This window comes from Choloepus didactylus, chromosome 1 (genome assembly GCF_015220235.1).
Source record: "Choloepus didactylus isolate mChoDid1 chromosome 1, mChoDid1.pri, whole genome shotgun sequence".
Taxonomy (NCBI): domain Eukaryota; kingdom Metazoa; phylum Chordata; class Mammalia; order Pilosa; family Megalonychidae; genus Choloepus; species Choloepus didactylus.
Window position 1 is genome coordinate 206,857,776 of NC_051307.1, and position 19,041 is coordinate 206,876,816.

General features: G+C 43.7%; 1 protein-coding gene across 3 annotated transcripts in view; it reads left to right on the top strand.

The window, feature by feature from the left end:
- Positions 1 to 19,041, top strand: part of CACNA1D (calcium voltage-gated channel subunit alpha1 D) — a 459,890-nt gene that overhangs the window by 403,179 nt on the left and 37,670 nt on the right. For 2 of the 3 annotated variants that reach the window (XM_037798311.1, XM_037798303.1), the window contains 4 exons: positions 5,803 to 5,886; positions 13,549 to 13,593; positions 14,001 to 14,129; positions 18,169 to 18,234. In XM_037798311.1, coding sequence (XP_037654239.1) covers positions 5,803 to 5,886; positions 13,549 to 13,593; positions 14,001 to 14,129; positions 18,169 to 18,234 — 324 coding nt within the window. The remainder of the gene's footprint in view (positions 1 to 5,802; positions 5,887 to 13,548; positions 13,594 to 14,000; positions 14,130 to 18,168; positions 18,235 to 19,041) is intronic. The other variant, XM_037798296.1, reaches the window with a different exon arrangement.

The following is a 19,041-nucleotide window of genomic DNA, read 5'->3' on the forward strand; positions in this document are numbered from 1 at the left end:
AACTTAACCCTTTTCTTATGGTTATCTAATTTGTTGACATACAGTTGTTCACGGTATCCTCTTATGATCCTTTTTATTTCTGCGGAGACAGTAGTAATGTTCCCCCTCTCATTTTTTATTTTATTTACTTGCATCTTCTCTCTTTTTTAATTTGTCAGTCTTGCTAAGTGTTTGTCACTTTTATCGATCCTTTCAAAGAACCACCTTTTGGTTTTCTTAATTCTCTCTATAGTCTTTTTAGTCTCGATTTCATTTATTTCTGCTCTAATCTTTGTTATTTCTCTCCTTCTGCTTGCTTTAGGGTTAATTTGCTGTTCTTTTTCTAGTTTCTCCAGGTATGCAGTTAGATCTTTGATTTTAGCTCTTTTTAATGTAAGTCTTTAAGGCTATAAATTTCTCTTTTAGCACTGCCTTCGCTGCATCCTGTAAGTTTTGTTATGTTGTGTCCTAGTTTTCATTTGTCTCAAGATATTTACTGATTTCCCTTACAATTTCTTCTTTGACCTTCTAATTATTTAAGAGAGTGTTATTCAACTTCCATATCTTTGTGGGTTTTCCAGTTCTCTGCCTGTTGTTGATTTCCAGTTTCATTCCATTATAGTCAAAGATGCCGTGTATGATTTCAGTCTTTCTAAATTTATTGAGACTTGTTTTGTGACCCAATATGTGGTCTATCCTGAAGAATGATCCATGTGCACTTGAGAAGAATGTATATCCTGCTGTTTGAGGTTCAATGTTCTGTATGTCTGTTAGGTCTAGTTCACTTATCATGTTATTCAAGTTCTCTGTTTCCTTATTGATCTTCTGTCTAGATGTTCTATTATTGAACTTGTATTGAAGTCTCTAAATATTATTATAGAGATATCTATGTCTCCCTTCAGTTTTGCCAGTATTTGCCTCATATATTTTGGGGCACTGTGGTTACGTGCACAGATATTTATGATTGTTATTTCTTCTTGGTGGATTGCCCCTTTTATTAACATATAGTATCCTTCTTTGTCTCTTTTAAAGTTTTTGACTTAAAGTCTGTTTTGTCTGCTATTAGTATAGCTACCCCAGCTCTTTTTTTATTACTATTTGCATGGATATCTTTTTCCATCCTTTGACTTTCAACTTGTTTGTGTCTTTGGGTCTAAGGTGAGTCTCTTGTAAACAATGTACAGTTGTATCATGCTTTTTTAAATCCATTCTGCCAACCTTTGTCTTTTGATTGGAGAGTTTAATCCGTTAACATTCAGTGTTATTACTGTAAAGATAGTATTTATTCAGCTGTTGTGTCCTAATGCATGTAAGAAATCATCAGTTATACTTTCTACCAAAAGTTGGCAGTATGGATCATCATTTGGGTCAAATACTACCCAAACAATTCCTGGCAGAAGTTGGTAATTGATCTGGTTACCAAGATAAACAACAAAAGGCAGGTCGTTTGTACTGCTTCTTCAGGTGTGCAGATGAGAGAGAATTCAAGTAGCAAAAAGAGATAATCCTGGAGCAAAAAGATAATCAGTCTACTTTTCTTGCTTTCTATTTCTAACCATTCCACAAACGTTCCCCTTCCATGTCCCAAGCCTATGCCAACTCTTATGGGCGAGGAAGAGTTAGGGCACAGGCTCTGCCTTCCAGGAGCCCACAGTCTGGACGAGACAGGAATCAATAATCAGATGGTGTTCTTAGAGATAATGGAGCTTCCTAAGACCCACGTTAGTCTAGTTTTGATATCAAATTTTTAGAGTCAGAAATATGTCTGAGTAATAGATGTTATTGCATATGGCTGACTTGCTTGGCCTTCTCAGGCAAGGCGGGGCTGGGCAAAAAAGTCATACAAATTCAACTGCTGAGTCTACTCGAGAGGTCTTGGCCTCAGAATTCAGTGGTAGGAGAACACATCGTCACTGGCTAAGAGGAGAGGGTGTGGAGACAGGCCCTCTGCTAGGAGCCCATATCTTATCTTCTGGTTACCCAGACAGTGTGGTGACTTTGGTGGGGAAAAGTGTAGGGGAACTGAGTCATGCTCATTTAACAATGAATTTATTAAATAGCTGGCTATTAAACAAGGAAACCATATGTGGGAAGAAAGGCTGGGCTGGCATTTTCTGCCTCCCCTGGACCCCTTGCTGAGCCACTTGGTCACAGCCTGTGATTTCAGCCACCTGCACCAATTCTACCTCCTGTCATCTAGATTAGGGATGTCAGCCTTTGGGCCGTGAACCTTCTTGGATTTAGGCACAATTTTGTGACTGTGATGGGATTTCTGGAGAGAGAGTTAACGGAATTGCCAGAAGTTTTCATGACCCCAAATTGGTTTTAAGCCTCTATTTTGACGTTTTCAAGTGATTTTTGCATCACAGTGAGCCAGAATTGCCTTAGTTGAGAACAGTTTGTAAGCTGATGTGGAAGATCCAAAATTGGGAAATTTGATAATTCTTGAGGGAGAGGAAATCTGTTTAGGAATAAAGTCCCAAAGTAGGTGAGAGTGGATGGCATCCAGTGGTGATGGATTTGTCCCCTGGTAGGATCATGTACCATAGCAGGAAAGAAGGCAGAATACTTGGTCTTCTACTGCAGTATTAGTACTCTGGAGGTCTGATTGCTACTGGTGACCAAGCATCTGATTAAGGCATAAATTCTTTTTTACAGGAAGGGGAGAGGATTACCACACTCTCTTCCACTTTTGAGTTTCCATCAAATCCATGAAGAAAAGGGCAGGCTCTGCCCCTCGAAGTGTAGTCTGTGCTATGGCTGCCAATCAGTGAACTGTCTGGTTGCCCATCCATGACAACATAAATAATATAAAAGAGGGCCCAGTGTGCTTAGAACTGAGGTACATCAATTGCAACATTAAGCACACTGTTAGATTCAGCTCACTTTTGTTTATAAGACTTTCTTGATGAAGGAAGCAGTTTGTTTATGTCCTGGCGTATGCTCTTTATCTCATCTCTGACTGGTAGATGAGTAGCTTTAGCCTCAGGACAGCCCATCTTTCCTCACTTTTGCCAGCCAAGAGTCATGAATCATGAGAAGAAAAGCTAGAAGATGTGAAATGCCATGCTTTTTAAATAGGTCTTCCCATTAGACTTTTATACACAGATCATCAAAATTTGTGCAGGCTGTTAGATGTCTTTCCTTTCACTTAGCTATTAGATGGCTGAGATAGGGGTCTGGAAGGTAGCAGTTAACATGGGTAAAGTATGAGAAAGGCACTGTGACTATAGGAGAGCAGGGAAGGGGTTACAAGGGGGTCAGAACTCATGGTAGTTGAGTAGGAAAATCTAAGATGATATTTAAAAAAATATATCTGTTATCTAAGATGATATTTAAAAAAAAAAGAAACACCACAGTGTCATAGCTCCCCTATAAATGTACCTGGAGTGATTAACAATGACTAGAATAAATGTTCCTACTCCAGTTATTAGAAAAAGTGGCATATCCACATTTTCTGTGTATCACAAAAGGCTAGTGCTCTGTGGTGACTTATTCTGGGCCTGCATTCGCTCACAAGTTTATGGGACCTGACACTTCAAAGTACCTTTTGTGCTAGTTTTCTTTAAACAGCACTAAATGTACCCAAGTTGTAAGCATGCTGGGCCCCTTTATATAATTCTGACCTGAATTTTTATTTCCAAAACATGTTCTGGCTTTTTGAAAAGGCACAGTTGGTTTATAGACAGAGTTGTTGACCTAGACAGTCCTTCCCTTGCAACCACAAGCCTCCTGGCTCTGTTCTCAGGACTTTCCCACCATAACCTTTGATTGAGGACTTCCCAGGGTGTCAGGAGATGACAGGCACTAATTTAGCACCTACTGTGCTAAGCCCAGATGATGTAAAACATATGACATGCATATCATGTATATAAGGTTTGTAAATCATAATTTTGAAGATGTATGTTCAGATTTGTTGCAAGATACGAGGACCTGAATAAAAAAAGCCAGGCAAAACCAAGTGACCAGTAGGGTTCATAACTGATAGAAGAAAGAGACATCCTAATGTGTCAAGCAATAATAGGGTTCAAGACCCTGGGCTGGATATTGGGTTGGGGGTGTGGTGGGAAAGAATAAACAACACAGTCCTCATCCTCAGAAGGCTCTCAGCCTGGTAGACCTGCAGCAAAGACATAAAAGTCAGTGATCGATACATGAGAGAGATTTAAAGTCAACATGATGGAGGTGGGAAATCAGGAGGGTCTGAGAAGTTTCCATAGGAGCTGGCATTTTGTCTGGACTTGAAGGAGTTTGGGGTAGGGAATGCAGAGACATCAGGGAGGATGGTGTCCCGGTTTGCTAATGCTGCCATTATGCCAAATACCAGAAATGGATTGGCTTTTATAAAGGGAGTTTATTTGGTTACAAATATAGAGTTCTAAGGCCATAAAATGTCCAAACTAGGGCATCAGCAAAAGGTTACCTTCACTGAAGAAAGGCCAGTGGCATCTAGAACACCTCTGTCAGCTGGGAAGGCATGTGGCTGGCATCTGCTGGTCCTGGGTTGTGTTTCAGCTCCTCTCTCAGCTCCTGTGCATCCTTAGCTTAGCATTTCCAAATGTCCTTCAGTCTGCAACTCCAAGCATCTCTAAGCATCTCTGTCAGCTCCCAAGTGTCTCTCCAAAAGTCTCTCTCAGCTGCTCTGAGCTCCTTCTGTCTGTGAGCTCTCTTATAGGGCTCTAGTGACTTAATTAAGACCCACCCTATATGGATGGGATCCACATCTCCATGGAGATAATTTAATCAAACATTTCCACCCTAATCAACAGACTAATCAGTCTGCCCCCACAAGATTGTGTTAAAGAATATGGCTTTTGGGGAAGATATAATATTATCCAAACTGGCACAGGAGGAGAACCTGATGGCGTTTTTAAGAGATAAAAAGGAGTCCTGTGTGCCTGGAGAGGGGAGAAAAGAAGGGGAAGAGAGCAATAGTTGGTTTGGGAGAAGGAGCCTGTTGATGATTTAGGGTTTCTCCCAAGGACCGTGGGGAGCCCTTGAACCTGTTGGTGATTTAGGGCTTCTCCCAAGGAAGTGGGTACCCTTAAACATCCTTTTCATCCTTCAGTATTCTTTTCTCCTATAAAACCTACCCTGTCTTCCTTAGTCTGATCCCTACCCACATCCCACCCCCAACTCCATAGCCCAGAATGAGTTCCTCTGCCCCAGTTTTATACCTCAGACCTGGGTGCATCCCTGTGCTTGTGTTCCTATGAGCCGTTACCTGTATGTCTGTCCCTGTTAGACTGAGAGCTCAGTCATCCTGTTACAGGTACACACTTTGGAATGCTTGTTGGACAGGTAGTAGAAGAGACAGGTTGCTGGTTTCAAAAGTGACATACTGGCTCATTTGTAGAAGTGAGAATGTGTGAAATGCCTGGTCACAGTGCTCTTTAAGTGGAAGGAAGATAAGTGGGGTGATTGGGGGTCCTTTGGAAGGAGTGGGAGAGCCTTACTCTTTTGTCAGCTTATGAGGACTTGGGGTAATCCCTCTAGGTAGGGCAGGATTGCCAAAATGTCTCCCTCTGGCCTGCAGACATTCCATTTGTTTTGGTGCTGCTCAGGACTGTGGGTCTGTGGGGTATGTGTGTGTGCGGCACGGGCGTGCAAGTGGACGAGTGCACTCTGTCACACATATGGGTGCACAGCCACCCCTCTGTGTCACTTTCCACCAGTGGACAGTATTGTTACCTCCCCTTTGGCTTTCCCACCCTGCCTGGTTGCCATGGGTGCTGTGGGGACTCGGATGCATCCCCAAATGGTCCGTGTGACGTTTCCTTCATACATGCTCATAAACGTCTGCCCCCTGCCTGCTCTGTTCAGGGGTATTTTAGTGACGCCTGGAACACGTTTGACTCGCTCATCGTAATCGGCAGCATTATAGACGTGGCCCTCAGTGAAGCTGACGTGAGTATGCACCAGGCCGTGGCGCCCTCCGCCTCTGTGTCCTCTCTCCTCTGTCTGCACACATTCTCCTCCCTGCCCTGCAGTGGCATCACCTGGACAAGTCACAGATCCCAATTTCACTTGATCTAAAACTAGGAATGTCCTGATGAAAGCTGTGGAATAGAGGCAAGTGTACAAAGATAGATATTCTTGTTGAGAAAATTAGGTGGAGCTTTATCCTAAGGCTTTTTAGACACAGATCACCTTTTGGAGGACTGACTTTTTGCAGCATTTATTCAAATCACTGGTAGGTAAGACAAGATAGGGTGTCTCCACTTGTTTTTATTTGCTGTGTCAGAAGCAATACCCAAACCAACATATCTAAAACATGTTTGTTTTAGGGCACATTTTTCAAGTATCCGGATAGCATAATGCTAGAATGTTCCCTTTTATAACACTGTCCTTTTCTTCTTTTTTTTCCTGTTGTGCTTCCTCTCCTCTGTGTCTTCTGAATGCTTGCCCTTACAGCACTATTTCACTGATGCATGGAACACTTTTGATGCCTTAATTGTTGTTGGTAGCGTCGTTGATATTGCTATAACTGAAGTGAATGTAAGTAGCAGACTTTGTGTCCTATAATGTAATTGTTTTCGTTAAGTCTAACAAAGAAGAGACTAGAACCCTTACCTTCGAATCTCTGTACAATTTAGAAATTCAGACACAAGGTTTTTTTTTTTTAAAGACTAAGAACAATTTGTAGTCTCTCCTTCCCTAGCCAGTCCCCCAAAAGAGAGTGAGAAAATGAAAATAGGATTGAAATTTCCATCTTGGAACTAAAACAATATTTTTACAGAAGATGTTATTAAAGTTTTTTGGGCTAGCTAGGAATTAATTGTGTGAACATTATCACTCACTGGCTCTGTGACCGTGGCTGGTCACTTGACTGCTTTGCACCTCAGTATTTCCAGCTGTAAAAAGGAGTTCATAATACATGCCTAGTGTGCCCACAGCAGTGCTGGGCAGACACAGGAAAGGAGCCCCACAGCTTTGCTATAGGCATGTGGCTGCTGCTGATGGACACCTCACCTGTATCCTGTGTCTTCTCTGTATCCAACTGATGACACTTGTAAAAATCTTATTTCTAGCTCCCCAAAGGGTGATGCAGATTAGAAGGCTGCCCTGGATAGCCGCCTGCTCAGTGCCAGGGGAAGGAGGGCCTGGTGCAATATTCCTTTGTTATATCCAATGGAACTATTTATAAGAGAAAAGTATAGTAGCAGCAGGGAAGGTGATAGACCCTCGTCAAGAAGCACCCTTTTAAAATTAAGAGGTTCAAAAAAGGAGAGCACCACCTCCCACCTGGCTTCTCTTGGATATGATATATGCCTAGGCCAGAAGGGTCTGAGGCAGGCAGAACGGCCCTGTCCAACATGGTCTGTCAGTGGTTCATCAGGACATCTTAATGGACGTCCAGTGTGTTTGTGTCCAGGCTGTGTAAAGCCCTTCCCAGGGACAAGGGCTGCATGGGGAGGGCCTCTGTGCAGTGTTGGCTTTCTGTTCCACTTTGCCAGTCCAGCCCTCCTCCTCCCATGCCTGGAAGGGACCACTATGCTCTGCCTGGCTGACATCTGCAGGATTATAAGGTCCACCCTGGTGCCCAGACAGTATCAAATATAAGGACATTGAAATCCTTTATGCCACCAGTTTGGGGACCAAGCTAATTCTGTAGTGTAGAATAGTGACAATCCCAAGACCTGGCAGCTACAGTTCCGAAGTGACTTGTTGGACCTGGGCCTCAGTTTTCTCCTATGTCAAATGGGGTGAACAATATCTGCCCTCCCTGCTTTATAGATGTGTTGTGATGATAAAATGATACGGATATTTGTGAAAATACTTGCTAAAATCTCCAAGTGTTAGGGCAATACAAGGGTAATATTGCAAATATAAGTTTTCCATGTTATAATAAGTGAAATGGATTATAAAACATTATCATATCCATGGGGGTATGATTTAAGCCTCATCATACCCTAATTTATGCCACATCAAGATACTAAAATGCTATTTTACAAGATCTACACACGTACATCCCCCAACCTCCATAAGACCAGACTTATGTAAATTTCACTTTACGCGAAGTACTTCATAAGTCATCTATAAAACTGCTGTGGTTCATAATGTGTATGTTATGCTGGCTAGAAAATAATCTAATGCTGATGGGAGAACAGCAGGACCCTAATCGGCCACCATAGGCTCTTTTCCAAGTGTTTATGACCAAACATCTGCCTGCTTAATTATCTTGCAGTGTAAAGTGCTTGCAATCTACATGAAAGTGTACTTACATGAAAATTCTGGAACAGGCCCTTATGTAAGTCAGAGACAGTCTATAATGAAAGTGAAAAAATAATAGACTATAATTTCAGCAGGTCTCCTGGAGGGCTCAGTGCTTACTGTGTTGCGCCAGTGGTAGGTGTAAATGCTCAGTGTGTGGGCACCAGGATGTGGCCAAGGGTTTGTCCACCAAATGGACAGCCCAGCTTTCTAATGCCTGATGCACCTGCTGGCTGGCTGTATGTGGCGCTGGTGTGCTCAGGGACAGCATTGCCTGGCTTCCTGGCTGCCTCACGGGGTGCTGGGAGCTGGCCCTCCCCTCCTGCTGCAGGAGATGCTCACTGTGCCTGTTCCCTGTGGTCCAGCCTTGCTCGTCAGTGTTTCAGTGTTGTCGTCCTTCACCGTTCCTCAGTAGCAAGTCTACAAAAGCCCATGCTAAATTTTCTAGTTAGCATTTGACATTGGGTATCTGTACCAAATAGGCTTTTATTGGGCCTATTTCGGGCCCTCAATTAGACTTTCAAAATCACACTGTTCTTTCAGTTAGTGACCTTTCCCCTGGTCAGATGTAGCTAGAGACTGAACTCCTCAGCCAGCAGCAATGCCAGGTCTCCATCCAGGTCTGGTAGAATACCATCTTAGGGGATCTCAGATCTTCTGTGCTGGATCCTTGTTAAACTGTGGGTCTCAGCACAGAAGGAATGCTCAAAGCCACCTTCTCATTTATTCAGTCTTTCAGCACGCATTTATTTGGCATCTACTATTTGCCCACTCTGGGTTTTTCATCTTTGGGGAGATATACAAAGATGAAAAAAGACTGAGTATCTTTAACCTCTGAAGGTATAAATACAAAACAAAACAAAACAAAACAAAAAACTGGTGATTCCTGCACCCCCTCTCCATATACATGCATGGTTCCCCAGGTAGTAGTACCCATTGCTTCCTGGGCTCCTGGGTTAGCTGAGCATGAATACCCTCAGTCCATTGTTGGCTGTTTTTAGCTGCCATAAGTCATCATTGTTTGCGTTAATCTGCTGTGCTCTGAACCCAAACCTTTGCTGATCTTTCTTTTCTTTTGCCTAATTGATTTTCATGTTGGTTTTATTTTTAGAAAATCGTAGCGGCAAGTATATATAAACATATATACGGTGAAGTCATTGTTAAAGCAAAACCACTTCTAAAAACTGCATACCTGTTTTTGGCTCACCCACTCTTGGTTTTCACTGAGTTTCACAGGATGTGCTAGGGATTGGTCATGGTCATCTAAATTGTTTCCCATTCCATGCTTTGTTTTCTCCAGCCTTGGGCCTGAGCTGGGGAATGTTGGTTAGCCCCAGTTGTTTCTGACTTGCCAACACAGTCTCCAGGAATGCATTATCTGACCTGGAAATGAGGAAGAAAGCTTGTGTTTGTTTTCTTTGCAAAAACATTTTAGATGGCCCTTTCCACTGTCCTGCTTGCATGCTCACCCAGCTCTCTCCATCCTACTGTCCCCTTTGGTCCACCCACCCTCCACCCCCATTCATGGTTTGATAGCTCCCATGCACTTGTCTTCATCACATGTGGTCATAACATCACCAAGCTGCTAAAATATCAGATGATGACTGGCAGGCTCACTTTTTGTGTTTCCTTTTTCATGCCTGTTTATTCCTTGAATGATAAAATGACCCAGCAACATATTCTCCCTAATGTGGGGGATAGCTACCTCTGACATTTAGACTTTTCTTATTATCATTATTGCCTAGGAGGCAAAATACTTAGAAGCCATGTCTGCCTTGTTATCACTTATTGAAGAATGTATAAAAAGTCTGTAGGAAGCCTACTTTCAGGAACCCGAGAATTGTCCCTGACTTGTCAAATACCCAGTTTGGACCAGGCAGCCAACAAATTTGTCCAGCTACAGATTGAATGAAGCATCAATCTGAGTGGTCAGATTGTTCAGGCCTTCCCATTTCTTATGACCAGGAACCAGGTCATCGAGGCATTGATTTGTGTGTTTAGGACCAGCAGTCCCCAGAGGCCCACCCTCCCAGAGGTGTTACATGCCAGGTCAGAAGTAGACACTAGGAGTCTGTGTTAGTGTCTTTCCCCAAAGGACTGGGTTCTCCAGGATGCCTCAGCAGAATTTGCCTACTGTTCTTGGATGCCGGTTTGTTTCTCATCCAAATTGGAAAACTGCATCCACTCAGCAGTTCCAGGGAAAGATGGAAATTATTGAAGAAAGTGCAATAATCTCTTTGATTTTCCTTGGGAAATTCAGGGCCAATTTGGCTTCCACAGTTCCAGATGTTGACTCAGAGCCTGTATCTAAAGAGCCTGCTTAGGATTCCCATGGGGAAGGACTGACAGGAACATCAGGAGAGCCCTAGCCATCTGAGGAGCTTTCTGGACCCTGCCATGTCACCTGGCCTCCTGAAGCTGAGGGGCCATCTCCTTATAAGGGTTCCTAACTAAAAAATACAGCATCTCAGTGTTGGAAGGAGCTACTGAGTCATCTAGTTCAAGACCTCAGATGACACAGGAATTCTCTCTACTGAGAACTGATCACCCAGCCCTTAGCAGTTGTCTTTAGTAAAGCTACCTGGAGAGTGAGCCCTTCCCCAATCTCAAGTCCTCTAGGGGTGTCCTGTGGCTAGAAGAAATGGGCTGCCATTGATCCCAGGAGTCCAGCAGAGTTTCAGCTCACTGATGCACCACTTCCACCTTTTCCCAGCTCCCTTTGTTTCCAAGCCACCACTATCCCTTGTAAGAAAGAAGGGGATGGAGTCTAATCTCTTTAGAGTATGGCAAAGCCCATCTGAGTACTGAATCCTCAACAACTCCAAAAGAACTCACTTTTTAACCAAAACAGTGTGAGTGGGCTTGTCTAGTGACCCACTCTGTGCAGCTACACCAAACAGACCTAAAGGAAATTGGCTGGCATGGGTGACCAGTTGGAGACTTGGTCCAGCTTTACTGACCTAGGACAGCTCTAACCTCACATTAGAATCAACTGGGAACTTTTTAAATTTCCAAAGCCCTGGTTCACCCCTGATCAATTATATAAGAAAGCTTTGAGGTGGAACCTAGGCATCAGATTTGGTTCAAGATCCTCCAGGCAGTTTCAATATGGAGCCCAAGTAGAGACCTACTGACCTGACCTTTCCACCTGGCTGGCATTCGTAGTTTGGGTAAAGCCATCCTTAGGGTCCTTCCAGTTTGTAAGATATTTTGGCAACTTGCACTGTCTCCCAATGCTGCCAGCCACACCCTCCCCTAAAGCAATCCTCCCTGCCCGATGTGGCACGTGGTGGTGGTGAGGAGGTATTGCCGGCCCTGCTGGGGTGCATGCAGCTTGGTGTGCTGTTTGCTGTTTCTTTTCCTTCTTGCATGTTGTGGTGCCTGGTACCTCACAAATGCTGTTTCCTCCTTTTTATTTTTTTTTAAACCAAAGAATACCCATTGTTTGAAGTTCATTGCCCATGATTTGACATACTTCAAAGACAGCAGTTGAAAAAGAGATGTGCACTTCAGAAGTCAGTTTGGCTGTCTACTTTCACATACCATAAGGAAGGGGTTGGTGAATGGACCATCAGACTTGGGGCACAAGGGACTTGAGCCAGGTTGTGGCCAGAGTGTCTTCCCTGGCCAACAGCCCTTCTTATTCTCTGAGCTTCTCTGATACAAGTATGGACATTTCTAAAAGTGTAACTGTGGAATGTTCTGTGTTATGCATACTCTCTGGTCCCCTTGAGCATAGGCAGGCAGAGGTATGCATGTACATGTTCTCGCTTTCTCTCTCTCTCTCTCTTGCTCTCTGTCTCTCAGACACACACACACACACATACACACACTCACACTCTAGCCACATAGGCAAGAGTGAAACCTTCCTATGCATAGTCCTTGGGGAGATAGTACAGGAGACAAGGAGAATTTTGGAAAACTGGTTCCTTCATGTGTTAAAACTTGTAAGTTAAAAATTATCGTCTGTCCCTTTAAGGAGAGGTCCTTTGTTTTGAGGTGAGATAGAAGAGGGAAATAGAAGTAGTAACCAGGGGCTTTGACAGAGGTATTGCAGTGTCCCAGCTGAAGTCTAATAGTCTTGCATTCCTGGTCACTTTGCTGAATTTCAGTTGTCCTGTGGTTTGCCCAAACCTTTTAGTTTCTGTGACTTTATATTATATTCAGTCTCAAGAGGCAATCCTTGAATTAATTGAGCCTTCAGAACTGAGGTCTTATGTCACTGTAATTCTTAACAGGAGGACCCCCAGCTCAGCCTACAGTCCACACATGGACACACACAGAAAGCCCTCCTGAGGAGCCCTGGGGTGCACTCAGCAATTCTGGGCCATTAACTACTCTTTGTCAGTTACCAAATATACCAGATGCTTTGGTGGCAGTGACACCACTGGAAGGAAAGGAGGCCATAATTTACTGACTCTTTGTTCACCCCTTACTGTTTAATTCAAAGATTCCACCTAGTGTTTTGTTGGAGTTTACTTACAAACTCTTTGCATTCTCTTTAACATTTATTGAACATCCAGTAAGTGTCAGGTATCATGCTGGGCACTAAGTGGAGTAAAACCAGATCCCCGCCCCCTAGGAACTCCCTGTCTGAGGGAGGAGGCAGATTCCACATCCTGGGCCAAGTGACAGGAGCCTAGCCAGAGACCTCAGATGAGGCAGAATGCTGAAGCCCAGGCCAACCTGGTCCTATGCTGTTTCTTCTGAAGAGTTATACAGCCCTGAGCTGTCTAATCTTCAAACTCTCTCTGAGCTATAGATTGGACAATGAAGGCTTCTGTAGTGAATCTAGCATCTTTCCTACTCGGACTGACTCAGTCTGTCCAGCTCCTCAGTTGCTAGCCAGAGATGGCATTGTTGGATGCACACTTGGCATTTAGTCTCATTGGAACAGAGGCTTTTTTGGCCACAAGGAAGGGCAGTTCTCTTTGCCCTGTTTGCTAGAGTCATTCTGTTCCCCATGATCCAGGAGTGGCCTGCTGCAGAGCCAGTCATTTCCCAAGACCCAAGGCCCTAAGGGAAGAGAACTAGTCTCCCCATGGGAAGCAGAATCACACTCTGCATTTCAATTTTAGGGAAAACAGGTCTTCAGCATTATCTTTCACTAGATGCCTGTCAAGCTTGGAACATTATACCCTTGGATATGAATTAGAAAGTAGTGTGGCTGTGCCCATGTCAATGGCTGCCCGCTCTCAAGTCCAGTTCTAAGCAATGCCACTGGAATTTTCCCAGGGAGGGAGCAGGTATGTTGTCCTAAGACAGCAACCATTTTTTAAAAGGGGGAGTGTCTTCCCTAACCACTCCTTCCTTCCCAGTTCATTAATGCACTTTTCAATCTTTGATTTCTTAAAGCCATCTGAAAGTGAAAATGTCCCTGTCCCAACTGCTGCACCTGGGGTAAGATCAGTGACTAGTCCCCAGGGGCTGGGCCTTTTCCTTGAGTTTATTATTTGACCATGTCAAGTTTTCCACTGGTTTTTCTGTATTCTCCATGACTGTCCTTCCAGAACAGTGTCTGCAGTGGTTTGTGTTCATCATCGGTGTCCGGTACTCTTGACCAACCCAGCGTTCTCCTCTTAACACAGTAGAACACATGGACATGCATGTGCTGTGTGGACGCAGTTTTCAAGCCCTGTGTTGTTAGCATGTAACTTTTCCTTTCACATCATGCTTTTCAAGGTGAAAAGGCCCTAGAAACATCTTCAATTCTTACCTCTGTCACCTTTGCGTTTGTTACTGTTTTTCTGAAAGTGTTGCATGTTCTACTTTCCATTGGGTTTGACCTCTCCATGATAACCCTTCAGAACTCTGAAGAGAGCAATAGAATCTCCATCACCTTTTTCCGTCTTTTCCGAGTGATGCGATTGGTGAAGCTTCTCAGCAGGGGAGAAGGCATCCGGACATTGCTGTGGACATTTATTAAGTCATTTCAGGTAAGAGCCATTCGACAGGCTTCTCTCTTTGTCTTGGAAGATCATACATAAGTCAGTGATTGTCCCCTCTCCTGAAGGACCCAGACTCCCTTCTGCATAACCACTGTGTGGACCTGGTCAATAGAGATTATGGAATGCTAGAGAGACTTGGCCCAACGTTACTTGGGTAAAGTCAAATAGGATTACTTGCCTAAAGAAAACAGAAGAGAAAGCAGTCAGGACACATAACTGAGCCAACTGCAACATTTTCCAAGACTGATAGAAATGCTGACTTCTGAGCCCCACACCCTCCCCGAGGTGCCCAGTGGTGAAGGGAGATGTCTGAGAGAGTGAGGGACAGCAGCCTCTCTAGAAGCCAATGGCCTCTCTCTGGGATGGCTTCTCCTCAGAAGGCTGCAATAGTCCTGTCTGTTGGCTAGATATGAATCAGAGACTACCTCCCCTGGGTCAGCACACCATCCTCATTCTCTAGGTTATCCTTCAGTGCCTGGAAGGATTACAGAATTCAGAACATCTGGGTATAGCCAGGCCTCAGTCATCCCCTTTGATTTTCCAAGCTAGTACAGCCTAGTCCTAGTCTGTTCCTGAGTAGAGCCCATATTCTCCTGTACCTTTCAGTACCCCACCCTGGATGGTCTAGTCCTGTGGACTGAATCCTTAGTGGGAGATACACATTCTTGCTAAATGGTTCACCCATGAAGGAAATTTATGTATATGCACAAACATTAGAAAGTGAATCATGAATCTTCGTTTCTTTATTATTTTTAATTCAAAAGTAATAAATGGTCAGTTATTATTACAAAGTTATCCAAAGAAAAAATTCAAATTTGCCCTTCACCTACCTCTGAAGTAACCACTATCAGCATCCAAGTATGCATTTTCCACAGTGGATAGATTTTAACAGGTAGAGAGGAGAGGGGATGGCGTCTGGGGGGAAGAGGGTAAATGTAAAAGTTCAAAGAAGGAACATCACAAGCCCTATTGGAGGAGAATGAGGTTGTAGGAGGAAGTGAGAATCATCTCTCAGAGGGGCGGGATGGAGCAGTGGTGGCAGGGTGGAGCAAGGTCTCAAGCAGGTGAGTTTGGAACAGCTGTAATGGGTGAAATCACAATTGGTAATATTAAAGTACCCAAGTTTGTGAATGAACTGCTATAAAATAGAATGAATTCATTCTTATATCTATAATGCCATTCTTTTTTTTTTATGAGCTTATTGATTTTATTAGCGACTTAATAACATTGTGCATTTTAATTTAAAAATTAGGTAAGTTTAAAAAAAGTGATGAGAAGTTCCTCCTAAGCTTCTTACCCATTGACTTTTTCTTGGAATATATGATTTGGCTTTGCTTAGGGGCAGAGTAGCTTTTTTTTGGTACTGTTTTGTTTGTTTTGTTTTGTTTTGTTTTTTAATTAAATTCAGTTTTATTGAATCATCTATTGTATACAATCCACTGTCCACAATATGATAACATAGTTATGCGTTCATCACCACAATCTATCTCTGAACATTTTCCTTACATCAGAAAGAACCAGGACAAGAATAAAAAATAAAAGTGAAGAAAGAACACCCAGATCACCCCCTCATCCCACCCCATTTGTCCTTTAGTTTTTATCCCCATTTTTCTGCTCATCCATACACTAGATAAAGGGGGTGTGATCCACAAGGTCTTTACAATCACACTGTCACCCCTTGTAATCTACATTATTATATAATTGTCTTCAGGAGTCCAGACTGCTGGGTTGGAGTTTGGTAGTTTCAGGTATTTACTTCTAGCTATTCCAATACACTAAAACTTAAGAGGTGTTATCTATGTAGTGCATAAGAATGTCCACCAGAGTGACCTCTCGACTCCATTTGGAATCTCTCAGCCACTGAAACCATTTCGTCTCATTTTGCATCCCCCTTTTGGTCAAGAAGATACTCTCAGTCCCACGATGCCAGGTCCACATTCATTCCCGGAAGTCATACTCTGCGTTGCCAGGGAGATTTACATCCCTGGGAGTCGGGTCCCACGTAGAGGGGAGGGCAGCGAGTTCACCTGTCGAGATGGCTCAGTTAGAGAGAGAGAGGGCCACATCTGAGCAACAAAGAGGTACTCAGGGGGAGACTCTTAGGCACCATTACATACAACTTTAGACTCTCCTTTGTGGTAATGAGCTTCATAAGGGCAAGTCCCATGCTCGAGGGCTCAGCACATCAAACCGGCAGTCCCAATGTTTGTGGCAACATCAACACCAGTCCAGGTGAGGATGTCCAACACATCCGCACCTTCCCCCAGATCCTCGGGGCTGGGGAGGGGGAGGCTGTAAACATATTTTTTATGTAATGCCATTCTTTTAAAGAAATTATAAAACCTTTTCTTAGATTTGGTCACAGTAGGCAACACATATTACAGAATAGCAGTTCATAAAAACTGGGAAACTGGCAACAAAGCCTTTAAACATTTGGTAATCTAGGAATAAAATGCATATGGGTATGGGAAGGAAAGATTGAAACTAGTGCTCTGAAACTGTGGTAACCAGTCTGGCTGTCGCGGTGTAAGTTAGAATATGGCATAACTATCACAGGTTGTTGGCCACTGGGTTTTGGATAATGTTTCAGGTAGGAGAGAAAGTGGATGTTTTCCCGTTTGCTAATACTGCCATTATGCAAAATACCAAAATTGGATTGGCTTTTATAAAGGGAATTTATTTGGTTACAAAGTTACAGTCCTAAGGCCATAAAGGTGTCCAAACTAAGGTATCAACAATAGGGTGCCTTCACTGAATAACGGCTGATGGCGTCCGGAAAACCTCTGTCAGCTGGGAAGGCATGTGGCTGGTGTCTGCTCTGGGGTTCTGGTTTCCATATGGCTTTCTCCCAGGACATTTCTCTCTAAGTGTCTGGGGGGTGTTCTCTTAGTTTCTCTCAGACAAACTCTGGACTAGCGAAAGTCTGCTTTCAACAGCCGTCTCCAAAATGTCTCTCCCAGCTGAAGCAGCCTGGGCCTTTGATGGCTCTTTTTAAAGGACTTCAGGAAGCTACTCAAGACCCATGCTGAATGGGTGGGGCCACACTTCCATGGAGATAATCTAATCAAAAGTGTCACCTACAGTTGGGTGAGTCACATCTCCATGGAAACAACCTAATCCAAATATCCCACAAGATTGGATTAAAACATGGCTTTTGGAGGGACATAATATATCCAAACCGGCACAGGATGCTTTGAGTGTGGGTGCTAGGAATTAAGTATAATGATCTGGGCATCCACTGGAGGTATGCAATGCATATGAACATCTTCAGTCATGTGTGATGAGGTAGAAAAGAAGTTGAGGAGTACTGGATTGAAGGACCAGGGGTCTGATCTGAAGCACATGCCTGTGTTGGATGCTACTGAGGAGAGCCCAGATGAGGTAACCACTTGGCCACCTCCTTTTCTTCCTTGGCTCAGCCTCCAAACTTTGTGGTTCTTCCAGAAAGTGTACATTTTAAGAGAGCTGTCTTGCATTATATAGCAACAGCCAGAAAGTGGCTCTTCCCCTCTGACCCAGTATTTTCCACTCCTAAGACTTCACCCTAGGGAAATACTTCAGCAGAAGCAAGGTGATTTTGCATAAAGGTATTCCTTTCCAACATTATCTACCATAGCCCCCGACAAACATGCCCACAAAAGAAAGTGGAAGTAATCTAAATATCCAGGGTTTTGGAATGGCTGGTTATGATAATTTCACAAAGGGATCCGATGGTGACTTTAGAAATCGTTAGGTCTATGTTGAGAAATGCTCAGGACACCATGTTGGTGACTGAGATAAGCATATCCTGGCTGCAGCTGCGGAACACCAGGTGTGCACGTGGTTGGTGTACTCAGGACTGGAAACAGTGGTGCTAGGATGGTAAGATACGGGATTTAAAAAGTTCTTCCTGACTGCTGGTGTCTTTTCAATATGACACATGGAACAGAAAGGAAGCGTGTGGTCCCTGTGTTGGTCTCCTCAGTCTACTCTTGAGGAATTGTGGGGCAGGAGGCCAGCACTGAGCCAAATGCTTTCTCCCTTCCAGGCACTCCCATATGTCGCCCTTCTCATAGCCATGTTGTTTTTCATCTATGCAGTTATCGGCATGCAGGTAAGCTCCAGCCAACTTTTCCCCAAGGTTCCCTTTGCTGAGTAGCTCCAAGTCTGTGACAATGTGCACCTTGGCCAAGTGAAATGGAAAAACAAGGTTATGATTTTTTCAACCCAAATACCTTGGCTACAGAAGAAATACAGAGATGAGAAAGATGTGGCTCCTTAGGAGAGAACTCCAGAGGCAATACCTTGTGCTCAGCTCAGAAGAGCACTTTAGTAAGACAAGCTGGTGGGGAAAAGCTCATAGAGAGGTTGGAAAGTGCCAGGAAAAGCTGGTTTGGGTGGCACCACCCACGCTAACCTGAATCTTGGGAGAGTCAACTGGTTGAGAAAAGCCATAGTTGATTTGAGCAGTGTTCACAGAGAGCAGCAGCAAAAGATGTGAGGCCCAACAGAACAGGAAATGGGGCGCTAGAAGAAGCCATTACTGTTCACGTGGGTGTTGCATATGCTGCACTGATGTTACTCAGAAGAAATTTAATGTTACAAAAGCCTGTTTATATTTTGAAGAATTATATTTTATCATAACCAAGGGAGATTCTTACTTGAAACAAAATATTTCCAGATGCCATGGCTGATACTGAACTGAAACCATTATTTTGTCTCCAAAAGTCTCATGTCTCTTTAATAAGACATGAAGCCAGACCTTTTAGAGAGGTGGTAGGGTACTTTCCAACTGCTCCTGAGGTTGGGAAAAGAATTGAAACTGTATTAATAACTGGGTCCAGGCCCTCAGGGCCCTGACATGAAGTGAGTGGATGAGGGGAGGGTCCATAAGTAGAGGCAGTTGGAGAGCAGCATGCAG